Source organism: Tenrec ecaudatus, chromosome 2 (assembly GCF_050624435.1).
Source record: "Tenrec ecaudatus isolate mTenEca1 chromosome 2, mTenEca1.hap1, whole genome shotgun sequence".
Lineage (NCBI taxonomy): Eukaryota > Metazoa > Chordata > Mammalia > Afrosoricida > Tenrecidae > Tenrec > Tenrec ecaudatus.
Window position 1 is genome coordinate 94,908,466 of NC_134531.1, and position 22,797 is coordinate 94,931,262.

Consider the following 22,797-nt stretch of genomic DNA (forward strand, 5'->3'; position numbering starts at 1 on the left):
ATTGACTGAAAAAAAAAGAAGATAAAATAATCTAGAGATTTGGACAACTTGAATTGATCGAGTCATTGACTCAAAATCAGATAGCAACGAAAATAGCTCTAGTTTAAGTAATGGATAAGAAATTTGTATTACTATGCAATCGCTCTGACCAAAATTAAAACTGTTCTTAAAATGAGAAAGGATACATCTGAAAGTAATTCTTAATTGGGAAGTCAAGAATATATGAGATAGATATGAGGTATGAATTTTAAAAATACATTTAGTGATAAAAAGAAATTATAGTAGCTATCTTCTAACAGGAAAGGAGCAACATAACAAAAAATTCAGTGAATAACAAGAAATTCTAGGGATCAGATACATTGTTATTTGATCATCTTGCTCCAAGAAAATATAATCATTATGAGTAACTTACAGTTGTAAGAACACACAGGCAAATGTGTGATTCTTGGTATGGTTATTTTTCAGTTTGTTCATTAACTTCCTTGTTGAGATCTATAATTTTTTCCTAAACTGGCTGAGTCTAAAAAATTGTTTTCCATATTATTTTCTTATGTTTTAAAAAATATTTTAATATCTTATGACACATGTGTTGGTTTGTCCCCACAGCAATCGTGTAGAAGCATGGACAAGAGATGTTGCTTTTGCACTCAGACAAGAGGGCCGGCCTGTGGTTAGTCTTATCCCTAGAAAGACTGAAGTAAGAGTGATGAAAGGGGACTGGGTAAACACAGACCGGGCAGTACATTGGCTAAGAAAGGAAGCGGCTAATGAAACGCAACCATTTGCTCTTTACTTGGGATTAAATTTGCCACACCCGTACCCTTCACCGTCTTCCGGAGAAAATTTTGGAGCTTCAACTTTTCGCACATCCCTTTACTGGCTTGAAAGAGTAAGTGTTCTCGCTGTGTGTTCAGATGTGCAAGCCAACATGTTCTCTGGAGGGTTCTGGAATTTGCTCATTATTTCTTTAATTATCACTTGTAAACTTAGTGAAGCTTGCACATTCTCCTTCACACTTGACCACTGCTTAATTTAAAAAGGGGGAGGGGCGTCAATCTTACAAATATTAAAGAAGTCTTGAAACTCGGAAAGCTACTTCAGAATGGAATCTTATTTGCTCAGGGTGGATGTGCAGAGTACAGACATCCTTGCTTTGCCTGGTAACACAGGTTGTAAAAGTATCAAGCAAGCCAAAACCTTATAAAGATATCTTAATAATCAATAGAACCTTTAAAAATATTTGTCATTTTATAAATATATGGGGGGGACAAAGAAATGTATGGGGAAATGGAAAGTAATAGTGAAACTAGTACTTATTTAGTAAACTATGATTGAAAACATTTTTGTTTAATAAAGCAAACAAGAACATCACCAGTAGTACATAGTTTGAACTGTGCTTACCTTGTTATCACTCCAGGATAAGATGTAAGGCAGGTGTGTCTCCCTCATGTTGATGAACTGACCTGTTCCTTTGTAGGTTTGAGTCACCACCAGCAATTTTTCTTTTGCTCTTGCCATGCAGTGAAGCACTCATCTCCTTTATGTGGAGTTCTTGCTGGTTTATTCCTCTGAGACATGTTCAGTCTTCTGAGTCATAGCCGCTCTCCTCATCTGTAGGTTGCCTTCAGGGAACGCTTTCTGCTACAGATCAAGCGTGCCTCAAACAGTAGCAGTGTAAACATTCCCAGGGTCTACTGTGTCCCCAAACTGCATGTAGGTTTTAATCTAATAGCACGTCCAGCATTATGACTTGGTTTTGTGCTGGGTAGTTTCCTTTCATGTTTGTTAGCCAGGTTCCTCGTCTGAGTGTTGTAAATTGCCCTGTGGCACTGGGAGACGACGGGCAGCACCGCCTCACATGCGGTTCTGTGCGTGAACTGAGTAACAAGTGTGTCCTGGCCACGTACTGACAGAGTGTGAAGGAAATGATGAGCTTGGTCATTGCCCGATGCAATTCTCTTATTTGCATAATGTTTACAGACAGATAAGCTGGCCGCAAAGTTTTTGCTTCGTACAGTTATAATTTGTATGAGGATAAGTAAAAAAAGTATTGCTACAAAGTCATGGAATCCATTTTTAAACAATATGTCCAAATCCAAAGTTGTTTCTTGACATAGCTTCCATCAGGTCTATACGCGTCTGAAGGCATCTTTGCATCTCTCGAACCCTTTCCCAGAGAATTCTGTGCTCTGCAATTTGCACCGTGTCAAAGGGGGAAATCTGGGACTCACATCACACTCCTTTGAAATGTTCTTTGAGTTTGGAGAACAAACCATTCTGAAGGGGCATGATCAGAACCAGAAGGTGGTGGGGAAAGGCTACCCAATGAAATTATCACACGACAGCCCATGCTGCCCTTGAAGGGTGAGCAGGTGCCACATTGTGTTAGAAAACAATTCTTCAGCATCACTTACCTGGCCTTTTCCTCACCAGTGCAGTTTCCTTTAAAGAAAATGTTTTTCCTAATAAACCCCCTGACCTCCCCGTGTCCTTCAAGAAAGTCTAACAAGATTGTCCCTTTGGAATCCAAAAAACAATCAACACAACCTTCTGAGCTGTTCTTTCGATCTTGGCTTTAACTGGCCCAGCAGATCCCCTCAGAAGCCACTTTTGATTGGACTTTATTCTCTAGATGGTCTTGGTAGATTCAAGACTAGTCCCTGGTTGTGGTTTGTCCTACAAATCATCTTAACTTCAATCCTGCTTAAAAGACGGAGGGGAAGAGCAGCTCTTTGAGTGAGTTGACCTCACAACACTTTTGCCCCATGGAGTCCAAACTTGCCAAAGTCAAGCTGCTGATTAAACTGCCAGCCCATGGGAGATTCCCAGCTTCAGTGACAACTGCACCACTGGTAACTCTGTGGATGTCTTCATCGTCATTCTTGGCACATGTTTAAGGTCTTCCGTAAAACACTGGGTCTTTCTAAACCCTGTTGTTTTGCATGGAGCGGCATTCTTATAAACTTGTTCACAGCTTCCTTTGGAAAGATGTACACCTGAGTTTGTTAAAATTTTGATATTAGCCCTAATCTCAAAATCATATCTTTTAAATGCACTGGAAAATATCCTTCTTAATGGCACTCCAATGAGATTAAAAAGGAGGCCCTGGTGGAGTAGTGGTTACAAGTTGGTCTGCAATCCTCAAGGTCGGCAGTTTGAATCCACCAGCAGCTCAGCAGGGGAAAGACGGGCCTTTTAATTCCAGTCTCGGAAACTCCCAGGGCCGGTGCTAGCCTGTACTATACGGCCACTGTGAGTCAGTATTGACTTGATGGCAGTGAGTTTGTGTTTTGTTTTGGAATGGAACTAAGACAAGTGTATTACTAAGAACATTTTTCCACGGTCATCCATTGATCGCACAGACATGCCTAAACATGAAATAAACCAGGGCATTATAAAGCAGGCGCTTAGCAGCTATACTTTTTGACTTGTCCTCATATACCCTGGTCACTGAAACTTTCCCTGGGCTGTACGTAACTAAGCCATTGTAATTGGAATCCATACACGCTTTACCAGTGCAAAAGATCAGACTATTTGGAGTATGTCATCCTAAATCAAATTTAAGTTACTTTAAAAGTTCTAATCAAAAACCATTTTAGGGCATTCTATTTTAATCAGGGCTTTAATTACTTAACACCATCTTTAAAAGTTCTGGGTAAATGGCAATACGAACAATGCTATGACATGGGCAAGCCATGAAAACATTTACGTGAAACAAGCCAGACACAAAACGACCAGTACCGTAGGCTACCGTGAATTCTGTCAGGACTACTGCAATAAACGAATCACACCTGGGCCTTGTTTCTCGGTGCTTTTAAAGGTTATGCTTGTGCTCTGGTCTATTAAGTGTTCAAAAGTGTAATGAGAGAGTCTGAAATATTTTGAGAATTATCAAATGTGACCCAGAGACAGGAAGTGAGCTCGTGCTGTTGGGAAAATTGCTCTACCCCGTTGTCAAGTTGGCAGGGGGTTAGGAAACTACCACAGACAGGGATTTGACCACTGGAAGAGGTGAAGGGAAAATACAAAGGAGGTGCTATCAGCCATCCAAAGAGATGAGCTTGAAAAATGTTTCCAAGAATGGAATTGCGGGATGACAAATGTGTTACGTGTAATGGAGAGGACTTTGACTAAGGTTGCTTTGTAAAAAAAAAAAATTAAATACAAAGCTTTGGGGGAAAAAATCCCGTTTTTTTTTAGGTACCCCTTCATATACTTATTGGTGAGTGAGAGAAATAATACTGCTACATTTTATTGCTCAGCTGAAAACCAAAAGGTTAGGAGTTTGAAGTCACCTTGCTGTTTTCTGAAGAGGACATAGTTGTGGGGTACAGCCCCACAATGGGCCCAAGGAGTGACACATGCAAATGAAGAAGAGGAGTGAAAAAGGGCTCAGGGGACTCAACTCCATTCTCAGGAGAAGCGAGAAAGGTATAAGAGCCCGGAGTTCATTCAACAGTGGATTTGTGCAGTTCTTGAGGCTTGCAAGCCTCTCAGTCATCATATACATCAAGCACATGAGCAGTGTAGTAGTCTTGGTATTCTGAGCATTCAGAGGGAGTCGTTCAAAGAGAGTGAAGAAGCATGCAAGTGGGGCAAACCTGCTCTGAGATGAGCATCCTTTATCGTCTGTGAGGAGTCAAGCGTCCGTAGAAAACAACTCTGCCTAAGCATCGATGGGGAGCAGGTGTGCTGCGGAGAAACATCTCCTTCCTGGAAGCTTGGGGTTTGAGGCTTTTTCCTAATGTCTGACTGCAGAGGCTTGCCTCATACACGGAATGGCGTGCTGGCAGCAGACCACGGACACGTCGTTCCAGGTCCTCGGTTTCCCACACGTAGCGTTCGGCTTCCATCCAGGTCACAGCCAGGAAGACCCCGTTCACTGGGTCACGTGAACTCCCAGTGAGTCATAGAGACTCAACAGTACCCAAGAGCCGCACAAGTACAGCTGTCTCGTGGTTAACTAAGTGTTCTCTCACTCTTTTAGGTATCGGAGACGACCATTAAAATCCCAAAGTGGTCTCCTCTGTCAGAAATGCACCCAGTGGATTATTACTCCTCTTATACCAAAAACTGCACTGGGGAGTTTACCAAGGAAGAAATTAAGAAGATTAGAGCATTTTATTATGCAATGTGTGCTGAAACAGATGCCATGCTTGGTAGGTGGTATAGTTAATAAATAATTACATGAAAAAAACATAGTGTATTCCTCACCACACTGCTCATGCTGGTGAGTGATATGTATGAACATTGTCAAGTATTTCCTTTAAACAGTTACTTTAGTACTTCAGGCTTACAGTCATAGAAATCTTGATCCATATAAAATTAGGTATTTGCATTATTAATAGAAAAAATTCAAAGTCTCATCTTTCTTAATTACTCATAAATTAACAAATGCCCAAATTTGTTCAAAAGTAAAAAGAATATAGAAGATTAGCATTTGCTTGAAGCAAAACTTTTTATGGACTTTAATCTAGAACCTATTCAGCCAAACACTGGTTGACATGTGGAAGATGATTGGAAGGCAGCTTAGGTTCTGGGAAATGAGAACATTTACTATAGGATCTTCAATTCTTCTAGACTTGTAAAAACTGTCAAACAAACAAATTCCCTGGAATTCCTTTAAAGTCATGTCTATTCTGATCCATAATCAGACTGAATTTCCTTCTTGTTGAGGCTCAAGTTCAGCTCAAGCTAAACCTCTTTCTCTAAGATTATTATCAAGGTTCTTGTCTATTTATTCATGGTAATTTTCAGTTCAGACGTGGAGACAGTAGCAAAGTTTGCATAGAACCATATTGTTTATTTTGCTGCACATGGAAGTAGAATGATATTGTATTGGTGAAGTATGGGTAGCCCGTCTTCTGTACAAAGCAAACCTTGGGACTGAACAAAGAATGGTATTAAGAAATAACCATGGGAAAAAACAGAAAAGTATGCAGCAGAAAGCAAAAGAGCAAAAAAAAAAATTAAAAATTTTTAAAAATTTAAAAATTTAAAAAATAAAAAAAAGAAAGCAAAAGAGCCATATTGACAAATTTATAAATAACTTTATAAAATATAGCATTATAAAAAATGTCTTTAAATCAAAAACAAAGTACTCACTGCCGTTAAGTAGATTTCAACTCACAAAGTCCCTCTCAGATAGAGTAGAACTCCCCTGTGAGTTTCCATGACTGTAAACCTTTCCAGGAGCAGAAGCTTCATCTTCCTCCCATGGCGAGCCTGCTGGATTCAGGTTGCTGACCATGTAGGGAGCAGTCCACACATAACCCAGCATGCCCGGGGGGGCGGGGGGAGTGCTTAGTGTGTCTGAAGTCCAGTCCAGTCAGAGTTGAAAAGGACTTCCATAGAACTTGTCATTTTTGTACATATCCGTAGTTATCAGTTTGTCTAGGCTATTTATTGGCAGCTAAAGCAGTATGCGGGGTAGGTGCTCAAACATTCATATTATAATGGATATGCATATTCACGAGGCTAAACACATAACTGACACTTCAAGAGATGATTCTCAGTTTACAGTTTTGGAAAACAATAAAGCAAGCATTTTATATGTAAAGACTAATTCCTAGGACCTGCAATTCTTCCTCCCTTATGAGTTTTATGTATTTATTATTTTTAATTTTAATAAATCATTTTATTGGGGGCTCTTACATCTCTTATAATAATACATCAATTGTATCAAGCACATTTGTACATATGTTGCCATCATCATTTCCAAAATATGTTCTTTCTACTTGAGCCCCGTTGGTATCAGCTCCTCCTTTTACCCCTCTCTCCCTCATCTTCGCCCTCCCCTCTGTGTTTTAAAAGATGCTAAGAAGTGTTCTGAAAAACTTTCGTAGCATATAGCTTATAAATTTAATATGATAGGAAAAATCATGAAGTAGAAGCGAGTTCAAACGTATATTTGTATTGATCCATGTTGTAGGTGAAATTATTTCGGCTCTTCGCCAGTCAGATCTCCTTCGGAATACCATTGTTATATTCACGTCAGACCACGGAGAGCTGGCCATGGAACATCGACAGTTTTATAAAATGAGTATGTATGAAGCCAGCGCCCATGTTCCACTTTTGATGATGGGGCCAGGAATTAAGACCAACCTACAAGTGTCGAATGTGGTTTCCCTTGTGGATATTTATCCTACTATGCTTGGTACGTAATGCATTTCTGTGAATGCTTATCTGAATAATACCAGAGCATGACAAGCGCAGTAGTCAGAGGCCCTGCCAGCTCCTAGGTAACCTTAAGCAATTCATTTAATTGTGAGTCTCATCTCAGACTTTGAAAATGAAGATAAGACTCATCCTTCTCTGCCCTCCACTTGCTATAGCCATCAGAGATGAATAATTCGGGTCTGCTTATAAAGGCTAGTCACTTAAGATATTCCTAACTTTACAGATAATGATTTGTACATCCTCCCATTCCCTAAAGTCTGATCATTTCCTTTTTGGATTATTCCACATACTTTGAAGCTATGCCCAAACCAATTGCCATCGACTCAGTTCTGACTCACGTGACCCTAGAGGACTGAGTAGCGCTGCTTGCTGGCGTTTCCCAGACTGTAAGTCTCTGGGAGGAGGAAGTCTCATCTTCTACCCAAACTGCTTGCTTTGTGGTTAGCAGCCCATCCTGTGACCCATGCCACCACCGGGCTTCTTATTTTAAAACGTTAGTGTCCTTTCATCTGCTGTGTGAATATTTTGCCTCAAAACCTTTAGTTAATTTTTACTCAGTGCTTCTTAATGTCTATAAATATAGCGAAAGATTGGGAACAGTGATACTTAGGGTTTGTTAACAGCTTTTGTGAAGATATTAAAATAATGTATAATTAAATGTAAAGAATTAAACCTATATAGAATTGGCAATTGGTTTCTAGAGGATTTGGCAGTTTTTCATGAAATACGTGGCAGTTCATTATTTTATTCAACTGTTTAATTGCTAGCATTATTTTCTATATTCTATCAAATACTTTATTGTACATTAAAACCTGGAGCTCTCAAGCTAGAAAGAGGGTCACGGAGACAACCACAGACTCACAATAAGACTATTCTGGGGTGTGGCTATAATCATAAGTTTCATATAGCAAAATGTGGACTTCCATATAAATACCTTTAAATCACTTTTAAAAAACAAAATGTGTTTAAGTTAGACATTTCTCATTCTATTGTTTTGTGTTTGATAAGAAAAAAACATATTATTTCCCCCAAATCAGTATAACCCTAAAAATGTACAAAACATTAACCTCTTGGAATGCTCCTTGGGGACAGGAGAGTTCTACCATTAAAAAACTGGGAGCATATGATATACAATATACCACTCAAAGATTTATAGTACATATTAGGAATAAGTTTACATCTACAACAAATATACTTATCACATTTTATTTGACCATTGCTTTGTAAACTTATGTAACTACTTAACTCCCCTCTCATAAAGTTTGTATTAATATCCCATTGAGCAAAGTTGAGAAGCAGCTGTGATTATTAAATCATTCTGGGAAAGAAAAGGGGTCCTGATTGATTATATTAGCTAATATTTGTTGAGGGTTGTCTGTGTTCCAGGCACAGTTCTAATCATTTTACCTAAATTGTTTATTTAAACCAAAAAAAAAACCTTTAAGGTAATACCAAAACCAAAACCCACTGCCCTTGAGTTGCTTCAGACTCATATTGACCCTATCTAATAGAGTCGAACTGCTTTTGCTTTCTAAGACTGCAAATCCTCATTGGAGCAGAAAGCCTCACTATTCCCTATAAAGGAGGAAGGAGCCTTGGTAACACTATTGGATAAATGTTGTGCTGCTAATCACAGGTCAGCAGTTCAAACCCACTAGCCGCTCCTTGGGAGAAAGAGGCTATCTACTCCCCTAAGGATTTATAGCCTGGGAAACCCTACATAGGGTCTCTGTGAGTCAGAATAGAGTAGATGGCAGTGGGGCCGAGAATGTGTGACACGAGGAAGCCGAGATTCCTAGAGGTTAATAATGTATCCAGGGTCAAATGGAAAGTGGAGTAACCATTTACCATCAGACATTGCATTTGCAAAATCCATATACAATCTCTAGTCTCTGTGACCTTGGATTATAAGGTCACAATGTAAATTATGTCATTTATGAATGCTCCACTGATAAAAATGAGTTGTTATTATGGTTTTTTAACTTGGTTTTTGTTACATAGATATTGCTGGAATTTCTCCACCTCAGAACCTGAGTGGATACTCTTTGTTGCCATTATCATCAGAAACATTTCAAAATGAAACCAAATTCAAACACCAGCATCCACCCTGGATCCTGAGTGAATTCCATGGATGTAATGTGAACGCTTCCACCTACATGCTTCGAACCAACCAGTGGAAGTACATAGCCTACTCTGACGGTGTTTCAGTGCTACCTCAACTCTTTGGTAAATTTGCTGATAGATTTTTTTTTCCTAGTGTAAAATACATGCAATGAGCTAACCTACCCCACCTTTCTTACGGGACCTAGTAATCATTAAATAAATTAATATCTGCTACTTCTCAAGCTGAGACAGTCTACGTAAGGTTGCCTGTGTGAGAGGTAGCTTGTTTACAAATAAGCTTCCAAGTTTCAGAGCAAATGGTTTCAGAGCAAATGTCCTTAAGGCTTTTGATTTGGGGCCTGTGATGAAAATCACTTCTCCTCTAAGGAAAACTCACTGCCAGTGAGTGGATTCCAAGCAGCCCTATAGGACAGAACAGAATGGACCGTGTGGGTTTCCAAGATTGTTTGTCTTTACATTGAGCAGAACGCTGAGTCTGCTGCTGGTTTCAAACTGCTGACCTTGAGGTTCGCAGTTCAAATCATAACCCACTGCACCACATCTTTTCCAGTTAGCAGGCAAGGTCCTACTGCTCCACAGGATTAACTCCTGTTTTAGGAAGCCTGGCTTTCTACCTCTATTATTTCCTTGCCTGCACAAGCCTGTCCGATTATGCTGTAGGGAGTCAGAGAGCTCCAAAGAGCCATGCAAGTTCTCACACCCAAGACATGGGAGGATCAGGATTTCAACACAGGTCTGACGCAAAATCCCATGCCCGTTCCACACCATAAAAAGTACCTAAATAGTTTCACCATACTCTGAATTCATTTTTAAGTAATATTATTGGATTTCAAGTTTTACTTAACATATTCCCACTGCTTTGTACTTAAAATATTGCAAGATTCATTATTCACATTCATTTCTTTCTCATTTCCTTCCCAGTTACAAATATCAAAATCATTAATCCAAAATAATCGTTGACTCATCCTCAGCTCTAAGAGCAAGACTCTTTAGCTTCAAAAGGATTCAAATTCACTGCCATCAAGTCAATTCTGACTCCTGTCAATCCGTATGACTGGTTTTGAACCACCAGACTTAAGGTTAGCAGCCCACTGTACACCCGTTCTCCCTTAGCTTCTAAAGCAGCGGTTCTCAACCTGTGGGTCGCAACCCCTTTGGGGTCAAACGACCCTTTCACAGGGGTCGCCCGATTCATATCAATAGCAAAATTACAGTTATGAAGTAGCAATGAAAATAATTTTATGGTTGGGGGGTCACCACAACATGAGGAGCTATATTAAAAGGTCGTGGCATTAAGAAAGTTGAAAACCACTGTTCTAAAGGAAACCCTTAACTCTTACTCTTAATGAGTAAAGAGGATTATTTTTCCCTCTGGATCATTCGTTTTCCTGTTCTAAAACTAAGACAAAGGATCAGTGCAGGAGACAGCCTTTGCTTCAGTCTTTAAGGTTCGACTTCCTTTTCGTAAAGAGCAAAACCACGTATGTCTTCAGTTGCCTCATGCGTAATGTACTCAGATAGGCCCATTGCAGTTTTCCTCAACATAAGTTGTCATTTCTTAAATCAGAAGATTTTTTCATTTGCGTTTTGCCAATTAGGTTGGCATCCTAATTATAGCCTATCTCCCCACTTCACGTGTAAAAGAGTGTGTCCGGGTCTGAAGTGTTTATTGCTTCCCTGCTGGTGATGATGGAGAGAGTTGCCCTTCTCCAACTCCCACCACACTCTATGGCTATTTATTCAAGTGGACAATACTGAGAATAGAACTTGCCAATAATTCAAAACCAAATGCTGAGGTATAAGAAAACTAGGACTAAGTGAATTTGTAAGAACAGACCCTGGCTATATCAAAAATTCATTTTAAGAGTTTTTTCTGTTATTCTTAATCATTTTATTGGAGGCTCTTACAACAATCCATACACCCATTGTGTCAAGCACATTTGTACATATGCTGCCATCATCATTTTCAAAACATTTTCTTTCTATTTGAGCCCTTGGTATCAGCTCATTTTTTCCTCCCTCCTCCAGCCTCCCTCCCTTATGAACCTTTGATAATTTATAATTATTATTTTCATATTTTGCACTGGTCCAAGGTCTCCCTTCACCCATGTTTCTGTTGCTCATCACCTGGGAGGGGGGGTTGTGTGAAGGGGTGTTATACGTCAATCATTGCGATCAGTTCCCCCTTTCTCACCCCACATGGTATGGCTACTTCCATTACTCTTCCTGAGGGGTTATCTGTCCTGGATTCCCTGTGTCGAGAGCTCCTATCTGTACCAGTGTACATGCTCTGGTCTAGCCGGATTTTTTTGTAGGGTAGAACTGGGGTCATGATAGCAGTGGGGAGGGGGAATATTAAGGAACTAGAGGAATGTTGTGTGTTTTATTGGTCATATACTGCACCCTGGCTGGCTCAACCCTGCCGACCCTTCTGTAAGGGGGTGTCCAGTTGTCTACAGATGAGCTTTGGGTCTCCACTATAATGCCCATCATTCACATTGATATGATTGTATTGCGTCTTCTGATGCCTGATATCGGATCCTGTCAACACTTCATGATCATACAGGCTGGTGTGCTTCTTCCGTGTAGGCTTTGTTGCTTCCTAGCTTGATGGCTGCTTGTTTGTCTTCAAGCCTTTAAGACCCCAGATGCTCTATCTTTTAGTACGCTGGCACCATCAGCTTTCTTCACCACATTTGCTTTTGCACCCGCTTTGTCTTCTCCAGTGATCGTGTCAGAAAGGTGAGCATCACAGAATGCCAGGTTATTAGGACAAAGTGTTCTTGCACTAACAGAGTACTTGAGTAGAGGCCCAATGTCCGTGTTATTTTAATACTTAACATATAAATGTATGTACCTAAATCTATGTTCCTATCAGTGTGTATGTAAGTATATTTATGTGCCTGTATTTAATAGCTCTTTAAATGTCCTTTGTCATTGTAAGGGTTTTGTTGACATATAATTCACATATCATATGATTCAAAGTAAATACACTGAAAAGTTTTGCAGTCTTCACCACAATCAATTTGAGAACATTTTCTCCATTCTTGTACCCATTGTTATTAGCTTGCCCCAACCTTTCCTGCCATAACCCTAAGCAACCACTAGTCTAGTTACTGTCTCTATAGACTCGCCTATCCTAAATTTCATACAAAGAAAATCATACCAAAGTGAAAACAGAATAAGACAGAAAAAGTTCCATCCATCCAAAAGAAAGCAGAAAGTAATAAAAACTAGAACAAGTTAAAAGTGAGTCAAAAGGGGAAACAAAATGAGAAGAAATTACATTTTAACTGTATGTGCAGTAGCTGCTCTAGGTTTCCAACCACAGTAGCTCAGACCCACCAGCCGCTCTGGGGGAGAAAGCCTGGAACGAGGCCACTGCCTCCCGCAAAGACCCCCAGCCCAGAGGACCCCACGGGGACAGCTCCGGGGTTGCCGTGAGTCAGAGCCAGGCAGTGGCAGCGGTGTGAGTTTGGTAACGGCAGTACTGCACTTCCAGTGCACGCTGTCTCTCCGAGGGCAAGGCTAGTCACATCCCTGGAGAATGGCTCCAGGAGATTCCATGAAGACTTGTCTGCTTGAGGACCATGCAAGTGCATTTGGGCCTTTCATTGTCATCCATAGCTACCAAGAAGTTTTAGATCCAGAAAGTTTGGGCAACTGGATTGGACGGCATAAACACGACTCTATTTTTTCTCTGCAAGTCAAAAGAAGTAAGACAGTACAACAGAAAGAAGTGGGTCTGCATCTGCCACTGTGAAGGGTTTGACTAGTCCTGCAGTCTAAGGGTGAGTGAGAAAGCTAGCAAACTCATTATAGCAAGATGACGGAAGGAAGGAAGTTGGAGGCTCACACTTAGCATGAGGCCTATTATTCTGCCATTCACATGGCCTTTGTGCACGGTAATGAAAGACTAGAAATAAACCCGCCGTAGCGTGTCTTTAAAGAGACATTTACCAAAATATGTTTGTTAGCTGACAACTGTTTTTTTTTAATTTTAACAATTTATTAGGGGCTCATACAATTCTTATCACAGTTCATACATATACATTCATCAATTGTATAAAGCACATCTGTACAGTCTCTGCCCTAATCATTTTTTTCTCCTCTTTTCTTTTTTTACATTTTATTAGGGACTCATACAACTCTTATCACCATCCATACATATACATACATCAATTGTATAAAGCACATCCATACATTCCCTGCCCCAATCATTCTCAAGGCATTTGCTCTCCACTTAAGCCCCTTGCATCAGGTCCTCTTTTTTTTTCCCCTCCCTCCCCTTTCCCCCCTCCCTCATGTGCCCTTGGTAATTTATACATCGTTATTTTGTCATATCTTGCCCTATCCGGAGTCTCCCTTCCCCCCTTCTCTGCTGTCCCTCTCCCAGGGAAGAGGTCACATGTGGATCCTTGTAATCAGTTCCCCCTTTCCAACCCACTCACCCTCCACTCTCCCAGCATCCCCCTCACATCCTTGGTCCTGAAGGTATCATCCACCCTGGATTCCCTGTACCTCCAGCCCTCATATGTACCAGTGTACAGCCTCTGTCCTATCCAGCCCTGCAAGGTAGAATTCGGATCATGGTAGTTGGGGGGAGGAAGCATCCAGCATCTGGGGGAAAGCTGTGTTCTTCATCGGTACTACCTCGCACCCTAATTAACCCATCTCCTCTCCTAAACACCTCTATGAGGGGATCTCCATTGGCCGACACTTGGGCCTTGGGTCTCCACTCTGCACTTCCCCCTTCATTTAATATGATATATATATATATACACACTTATACATACACACACTTATACATACACACACACATATATACATACACACATATATCTTTTTTTTTTTTTTTGCATGATGCCTTATACCTGGTCCCTTTGGCACCTCGTGATCGCACTGGCCGGTGTGCTTCTTCCATGTGGGCTTATTTGCTTCTGAGCTAGATGGCTGCTTGTTCACCTTCAAGCCTTTAAGACCCCAGACACTATCTCTTTTGATAGCCGGGCACCATCAGCTTTCTTCACCACATTTGCTTATGCACCCATTTGTCTTCAGCGATCCTATCATGGAGGTGTGCAGTCAATGATATGATTTTTTGTTCTTTGATGCCTGGTAACTGATCCCTTTGGGACCCCTCGATCACAGCTGACAACTGTTTTGACAGATATTTTTTTCTTTTAGACCTTTCCTTGGATCCAGATGAGCTGACAAATGTCGCCGCAGAATTTCCAGATATTACCTGTTCTTTGGATCAGAGACTCCGCTCTATTGTAAACTACCCTAAAGTTTCTGCCGCTGTTCGCCAGTACAACAAAGAGCAGTTCATCAGCTGGAGACAAAGTCTAGGGCAAAACTATTCAAACGTTATAGCCAATCTCAGGTGGCATCAGGACTGGCTGAAAGAACCAAGAAAATACGAACGTGCCATCAATCAGTGGCTTAAAAACCCACATTAGCCCAAGAGTTTGATCACAAATAAGAAGGGAACATTCCAGTTACTTATGAATATGTGACAAATCATAATCATTGATATATTGTAAATATTATAAAAGGCATGACTAATTTTCATTTTAAGGAATTTATTATATTTTTAAAATAAAATGCTAACAGTTAAAGAATTCTCTAGTTCTCTTTCCCAGTGGCTGCTACATAATGTAGCGCAGCTGGGCCGCGGACTCTGTCTGACTTGTGTTCCATTTACTGTACAACCTGAAACTGCTACTATTCTCTATAAACTCACTTGGATCACACACACACAAAATTCTCTATTTTCAAAATTACGATTAAAATCATACTCTAATTACCAATACCTAACAACTTAATGGAAATATCAAAGGCTGGGAAGCAAAGAATGTAACATAAAACCTCATTTCTCTAAGATTTATGGATTATATAGAGGAATCCATAAGAGAGCTCATTGTGTTTAATGACACGTCAACTGTTTGTCCAGCCCTGCCTGTGCCTGACATTGTTACTATGTTCTAAAATAAGCAATATTTTCCCAGAGTGTGTGCTCCAAAAGGTATAATAAGCTTAACCCTGAACATGAAGCCGTCCCCCTCCTTTCTTGGTCCCCCAGCCACCAAGGTAACTGCTAACCTATATGCATAGACAAACATATTTTCTCCCCACATAAATGGGAGCATATACCCATTTTTCTGCATCTTGCTTTTTCTCCCACCTGGAAGTGAGACTGCTGGGTCAAGAGTACCTAGAAAAATTTTACTAATTCCTGCCCAGCTCCCTTTCAAGATGTCATTCCTATTAATACTCCCGCCAGCAGCGCATGCCCTCACGCCCTTGCCTGTATGTACGTTATCAAGAAACTATCTTTTGTCAACCTAGTAGATAAAAATGATTATTATAATGTTCATCTTTCTAATTTTGAGCAAGAGAAATGCTATTTTTATATATTTCACAGCCATAGGATTTCCTTTATTATGGCATGTCCTGTATCCTTTGACTATTTTTCTTTTAAATTGGTGGACTCTTTTTTCCACCTATTACAATAAAAGCTACTTATGTGTTCTTTTCCAGTACATCATTTTTGTCGTTTGGCTTTGCCTGGTGGCTTTTAACATACAGAAATGTGTCTATTAAAAAGAGAAAGAAATGTGTTTATGTAATAAAATTTTAAATCTATTTTTTTCTTTTGGGTTTGTATGCCTTTGCCGTTTGTGCCACATTTAAAATGAGCAACACCACTCATCAGCTTCAGTTAGGGTTTATATCTACCCTTAAATGTTTGATCCATCGGGAATGTATGTTATGTTAGAGATCTTTTTTATGTATAGGAATAAACTTTATATCAAAGAGTAATCTAGTCCAGTCCCGATCAAGTCCATAAGTCTGATGTTAGCCCATATGTCCAATACCAGTCTGTAAGTTCTCCTCAGAGTCACACAACACATGCAATGACCAGTGGATGGAAAGTCCTGTGGGTCCAGTGGCAATGAAAACATCTCAGCGCTGGCATGTGTCTCCATGGGGCTCCTCCAGCTCCAGGGCTCTGCCTCCATCAGCATAGTTCCATGTGGCTTGTCAACAGGAATGTCTCGAAGGGAGACGAAGCAGAGTGAATGTATCTGGCCTCCAGTGAGCTATTTATCTCCAGCTCATCTCCAAAGATATGTTAGAGATCTTTATGTCTTTAGATTATTTCTAATATATCTTTATTTTTAAAGATGGCTTCAGAGTTGACCTTTTATTGATGGAGTAAACTTTTTTCTCGTAGGTCTGAAATGTCACTTTATTAAATACTTTTGTTGAGTTAATTATCCTTTCCCCATTGATTAGAAATGTCATTTTGTATTCCTAAATCCTATTTATGTTTGAGCCCTTTATTAAAATTTTTTCACTGGGTCATTGTAATAAACTTTAATATGTATCAATATCTGGTAGGCCTAGTCCCTTTTCATTGGTGTCTATATTGGAAGTGCCCTGGCTACTGTTTTTGACGTACTTTTTTGGGTATAAATTGAATCCATTTATCTAGTTATAAAAATAAATAATCCAATTAATCTTTTGAATCACTTGTTGGGGAGAGTTAGGAGTCCAATGCGCTATCCATTGCGCCACAGAGCCCAGCTAATCCAATTAGTCTTTTGATGAAGTCATATTAGACATGTAGCCAAATGAAGTGAGAATGGAATTCTTTATGATATCCATTCATTCTAACTAATGTGGTGTTTCCCCTTTTCGGGTCTGTATCATCTTCAGTATTCTAAATTGTCTCCACATAGATCATTTACTTCATGGAGATTTCTACAAGGCCGGGACCTTGAAAGCATATTACCAAGGTCCCGCACCCTAGTGGTATAACAGTTCAGTGCTCAGCTACTAACCAAAAGATTGGCTGAAGCTGGCTCCCACCCAGTGGCTGTGCAGGAGGGAGACCTGGTGATGTGTTTCTGTAAAAACTACAGCCAAGCTCTCTCTCTCTCTCTCTCTCTCTCTCTCTCTCTCTCTCTCTCTCTCTCTCTCTCTCTCTCTCTCTCTCTCTCTCTCTCCTCACTTCCTGCGAGACATCCCTGAGGAGAAGTCACATGGACCTATCCTGATGCAGTCCTAGGAACTGGAGGAGTCATATGGAGACCCCTGCCAGTGCTGAGATGCTTCTACCATCACTGACTTTGCACCCAGTGGCCTGTGATCTTTCTGCATTCAATGTCATTGCATGTGTGTCATGAGTGTATGGATTGGTATTGGCCATATAGGCTAATGACAGACTTATGGACTTGATCTGGACTGGGCTGGGATGCTTCTTCAATAGTCAACTGCTCTTGTATATAAAATTCTGTCTTATACACACACACACACACACACACACACACAAAAGACTACAGCCAAGAAAACCCTTCTGGCCACTTGTACTCTGCATGATAAGGTCAGTGACTCGATGGCAGTGAGATTTGTTCTTAGTGTTGTTTTGTTTATTGTGAGGCGCTGAGAATACGAGGGTGATAATTACAGACGTATCTGGTGGTAGAACAGTTATCTCAGGAAAATGGGTTCCTATAGCAACTGGCAGCCTTTAATCTACTCATGTCCAAACACACTCACCCAGTGCAAATGTTTCCTTGGCTGGGAATGTGAACACTGTCCTATGCACCACACCTCCAGGACCCCCAGACTACCAGAAGTTCAGGAAACTCTTCTTTCACTGTGATTGACGGCCAGCCAGCGTGCATTAAGAAACCAACTGATGCTTCCAACAGAAAAACTAAAAATCTGCTTCTTAGGAGGTAGGGCCAAGCGAAGGAGAATTTGCGCTAAACCATTTCCTGTGCCTTAGATTTCTTTTTTAAAAATTGGCCGCCTTTATCATTTTCTTAGTCACCTCTCTAGACTCATTGGAGGCGTAGTCCCTCCTAACAGCCTTCCCATCTGCTGGAACATGGAACCAAGAGAATGATGACACATCCCGCGGTGGATGAGAATACCAAGGGAAAAGAAAGACGTGTACGATTTACATGAAGCCTATGAATGCCTGCTTCTGACCAATAAAATGGATTTTATATCAGCAAGGCAGCAGCTGCAATCCCCTGCTTCTGGAAATGAGTCTTTGAAACAATCTGCAATGCGGTTGCTTGGCAATTCGGCGGAGCACTGGTTTCACTGCTGCTCTGAATTGCCAAGCCACGTCCTGGACGATCGTTCTTCGCAGTGAATTGCTCTCAGTCCTTGACCTGAGGGAGGCATGTCTCTCTTCGTTGTGCTCTAAAGCAATTACGTCTGGCGTCCCAGTTGTTCTCTTGCTACTGCCAATACATGGTATCTCAGCACCCCTTTTTTTAATCAAAAGAGATCACCCCCCCTTACTGGCAACCATGAAAAAAATTTTGGACTTTAGTCAAGAGATTCCTCTGTCGTGTGTTCCATGTTAAAACTCAGACAAAGCTTTCCATTTAAAAAGCAGAGAGAAATGCTTCCTCCGCCCCAACTACCATGATCTGAATTCTACCTTGCAAGTCTGGATAGAGCAGAGGTTGTACACTGGTGCAGATAGGAGCTGGAGGCACAGGGAATCCAGGGTGCATGATACCTTCAGGACCAGGGGTGTAAGGGGTGATACTGGGAGAGTAGAGGGTGAGTGGGTTGGAAAGAGGGAACCGATTACAAGGATCTACATCTGACCTCCTCCCTGGAGGATGGACAACAGAAAAAGGGGGTGAAGGGAGACACCGGACAAAATAATAATTTATAAATTATCAAGGGCTCATGAGGGAGAGGGAGTGGGGAGGGAGGGGAAAAAAAGAGGACCTGATGCAAAGGGCTTAAGTGGAGAGCAAATGCTTTGAAAATGATGAGGCCAAAAAATGTACAAATGTGCTTTACACAATTGATGTATGTATGGATTGTGATAAGACTTGTATGAGTCCCTAATAAAATGTTTCAAATAAATAAATATATAAAAAGCAGAGAGGGCCTCCGAACCGAGAAACTCCTGGCTCTTCCCAGGACTGCGTGGGGGTCGCATCCTCTGGCTGCAGCATCTGGAAGAAGATCCTGAGATGGGAGGTCTGGGGAGGGGGAGCCCAGAGGAGGCTGGCGAATAGGAATCACGTGGGCTCCGCCGGCGAACAACCCACATTGGAGCAGCAAATGAGCAGAATACACACACAAAAAAAAACTAAAAAACGAAGCGCAAACCCGCCCGCAGCCTTCCTCCCGCTCTCGGTGAGTGTGCGTTATCAACTAACTTTGGGAACTTGTAGATCCAGAGTCGCGCCCGAGCTGCCAAGCCGCCGCCGTCGTGGTCTTGCCCGCCCTACCGCCCTCTTCGGTGGCACCTCTTCTTCTGAGCTGAGGATGGACAATCCCTTTGGCTCCTCTGCTGTGTCGCCGGCGCCCAACGTCTCCATCCCCAATTCGCTGGGCTGGGGTCTCAACCTTACGCCCGGGCAGGAAGTACCGGTCTGGGGACCCCCGCCCGGGCCCCGCGTCCACCTGGTCTTCCTCGGGGTCATCCTCGTGGTGGCGGTGGCCGGCAACGCCACAGTGCTGTGTCGTCTGCGCAGCGGCGGCCGCAGGCTCCGGCCCGGGCCGAAGCGTCGCCAAATGGACTTCCTGCTGGGACAGCTGGCCCTGGCCGACCTGTACGCGTGCGGGGGCCACGCGCTCTCGCAGCTCGCCCCGGAGCTGCTGGGCGAGCGGCGCGCGCCCGCGGGCGACACGCCGTGCCGCCTGGAGCAGCTGCTGCTGGTGTCCGGCCGGGGCGCCGCGGCCCACCTCGTGGCGCTCGTGGCCTTGGAGCGCCAGCGCGCCGTGCGCCGTCCGCTGGGCCCGCCGCTGCCCGCGCGCGCCCTGGCCGCCCTGGCCTGGCTGCTGGCGCTTCTAGTCGCGCTGCCCCCGGCCTTGGTGGCGCGCGGGGGCGCGCCCTCCCCGCCGGTGCCGCCGCAGCTCGCTGCGCCCGGGGCCGCGCGCGCCTGGCCGGGGGAGCGGCGCTGCCACGCGGGCCTCCTCGCGCCCCTGGCGCGCTGGCACCTGCAGGTCTACGCCCTCTACGAGGTCGTCGCCGGCTTCCTCGCGCCCGTCGCGGTCCTGGGCGTCGCCTGCAGCCGCCTGCTGGGCGCCTGGTGGCAGCGCCGGCCCCGCGCCCCGGTGGCCGCAGCGCCCGGGTCGGCGAGCCCGGGTCGCGCCTCCGCGCCCGGCGCGCTGGCCCGAAGCAAGGTGCAGAGCCTGAAGATGAGCCTGGTGCTGGCGCTGCTGTTCGTGGGCTGCGAGCTGCCCTACTTCGCCGCCCGCCTGGCCGCCGCGTGGTCCGGACGGCCCCCGGGGGCCGCGGCAGGCGAGGGCCTGGAGGCGGCGTTGCACGTGGTGGAAGCGGCCAACTACGCGCTCCATCCCTTCGTCTACCTCTTCTTCCAGGAGGGCCCCGGCCGCCTCTGGTGGAAGCGCCTAGGTGGCGTCTGCTGCGGGCGCCCGCGAGGCCCCGAGGACGACGAGGTAGCCGAGGGCCACCGGGCTCTGCACCGACACCGCTGGCCTCACCCGCACTATCACCACGGCCGGCCCGGACCCAGACCCCCACCGCGGTCCCGGGCGCCGCCCTGCTCCTGCGAAAGCGTCTTCTAGGGGCTCGGTAACAGAGACAGGTCGTCCGCCAGCACCACGAGCTGTCCACGCAGGACGAGGGCAGATGGGGTAGGTGTCGGTCAGAGACACCATGACGAGCAGGGGTGTCTCCCGAGTTACCCTGAGCCCGCCTGCCCCCTCCCCCTCAGTCCACTGTAAAGATCTCCTGAAGCTGACCTCGTCCCCGCATTCCTGCGGGTTCTGTCCCCTTCCACCCCTCTAACCTTTCTCCCACTCCGTCTGGAGACAGCGAGCCACTGGGAGCTTGGAAAACACCTTTCCTATGTGTGCAGTTCGGTTCGCGTTCAGTATTTGCTGTTACCATCTATTTCTTACTCAATTTGAATCGTGTTTAAATCCAAGTGTCTCTTCAGGAACAGAGAATGTGCCTTTATTTCCAGGAGGGAAATTAAAGCCCCACCCCCATCCCCCCCCACACGCACCCATTGCTCTCCCTTGGGAGAAGGGAAACTGTGTGGCACCACTGTCTGAAGTGGAACGTGGTTTTACTGTAGAGGCACGGAGTTATTTGCAAAATAAAAATACTTCCCACTGAGCAATGAGTATGTTTGTTGTTTTTTTATGGCAATGTGTTTTCTCAAAGACAATCTGTTTGGCCTTTATTTCCAGTAAAAGCTGGGATCGTTAAAAAGGAGGCATAAAAGCTTGCCTTGCTAAAAAAAAATAAAATAAAAAAAGCTTGCCTTGCTAATAACAATGCGTATGAGAATGAAGAAAATGCTCTAAAATGGATTGTGGTGGGGATTGTACAGCTGTATTTTGTGTGACTAAACTTGAATGGTATGATATATGAGTTACATGCTAATAAAACTATTGAAAAATAAACTATGTAAATTTTGAAAGTAGAAACAAAAGATACATTTTTTAAAATTACTTCCCTGGTCCCTTTCAGATATGCCATGTCTGTAGGACATTGTTCCTGTGCCCAGAGCCGTCTTTCACACTGTGCTGCTCTGTCCGGGGACCTTCTGCATGCGAAGTCCCCAGCACACTGGGGTATGCCACAGTGGAGTCTGCACAGGGCTTCCCCTCCCAGAGAGAGCCTCACACACAGGTGTGCAGGGGGAAGAAGCGCGGTGATGAAGGCCATGCTCATGGTGTGTACTGCTGAGAACGAGGGCAAGACGCTGTTGAATGGGTGGCTTTCGCGTAAATGTCCTTGGTTCTGGAGGGAGGAGGTAGCACTTAGGAACAAGTGTTCTCATAGTCTACAAACTTTCCAAGAGAGAGCTTCCTGTTCACAGACAAATGCAGGACTAAGCTGCAGACAGGGGAACTGATTGGGCAACGTTTACTTACAGAGCTAATAATGCTTTCAAAGGGCAGGGATGATTTTTGTTCACAGATACATCTTAAGCTCTTAGAACAATGCTTTTGCACATCGTAGGCACTGAGGATATATTAGTTGAATCATTCATTATATGGGCCAGGTATAGATAAAAGAAATTTCCATTAAGTTTACCTTGTCTTTCTCTAACATTTTGACAAAGGATATTCCAGTTTGGGATTTCCCTTCCTCTTTCTTACTAGCCTGATGAAGATGCTAAACACCAGAATAAGTTACCAACAGAAAACACACGCTTGGGACTCAAGTCCCGGATTTAGTATAGTCTATTCATTAATACGCGTTTATGACTAGCTTGTTTTGTGGGAAAATAATGTGCTAGGAAGGAGTCCCAATGGCACCATAGTTAACCAAAGCGTTCATGATTCAGACCAACCAGGGGTCCTATGGGAGAGAGATGCGGCGGCCTGCTTCATAAAGATGACAGCCTTGGGAACCCTGGGGCAGTTCGCCCCTCTCCTCCAGGGTGGCAGCGAGTCAGGATGCCCTCATCAGCACAGAGTTTGGCCTTGTTTGCTTATGCTACAATGAGTAAGACACGTCTT

The 22,797-nt window shown here is 43.4% G+C and overlaps 2 protein-coding genes across 3 annotated transcripts in view; both read left to right on the plus strand.

The window, feature by feature from the left end:
• The window catches only part of ARSK (arylsulfatase family member K), a 31,256-nt gene extending 15,362 nt beyond the window's left edge, over positions 1–15,894 (plus strand). Inside the window, exons 4-8 of one of the 2 annotated variants that reach the window (XM_075541291.1) lie at positions 607–889; positions 4,988–5,159; positions 6,932–7,156; positions 9,181–9,405; positions 14,491–15,894. In XM_075541291.1, the coding sequence (XP_075397406.1) occupies positions 607–889; positions 4,988–5,159; positions 6,932–7,156; positions 9,181–9,405; positions 14,491–14,765 (1,180 nt within the window). In that variant the 3' untranslated portion in view covers positions 14,766–15,894. The remainder of the gene's footprint in view (positions 1–606; positions 890–4,987; positions 5,160–6,931; positions 7,157–9,180; positions 9,406–14,490) is intronic. The other variant, XM_075541289.1, reaches the window with a different exon arrangement.
• A 3,554-nt stretch (positions 15,895–19,448) lies between these two features.
• On the plus strand, positions 19,449–21,609 carry GPR150 (G protein-coupled receptor 150). Its single transcript, XM_075543075.1, has one exon. It carries the CDS (start codon positions 19,621–19,623, stop codon positions 20,884–20,886), a length of 1,266 nt encoding a protein of 421 aa, XP_075399190.1. The 5' UTR covers positions 19,449–19,620; the 3' UTR covers positions 20,887–21,609.
• Positions 21,610–22,797: the final 1,188 nt, after the last annotated feature.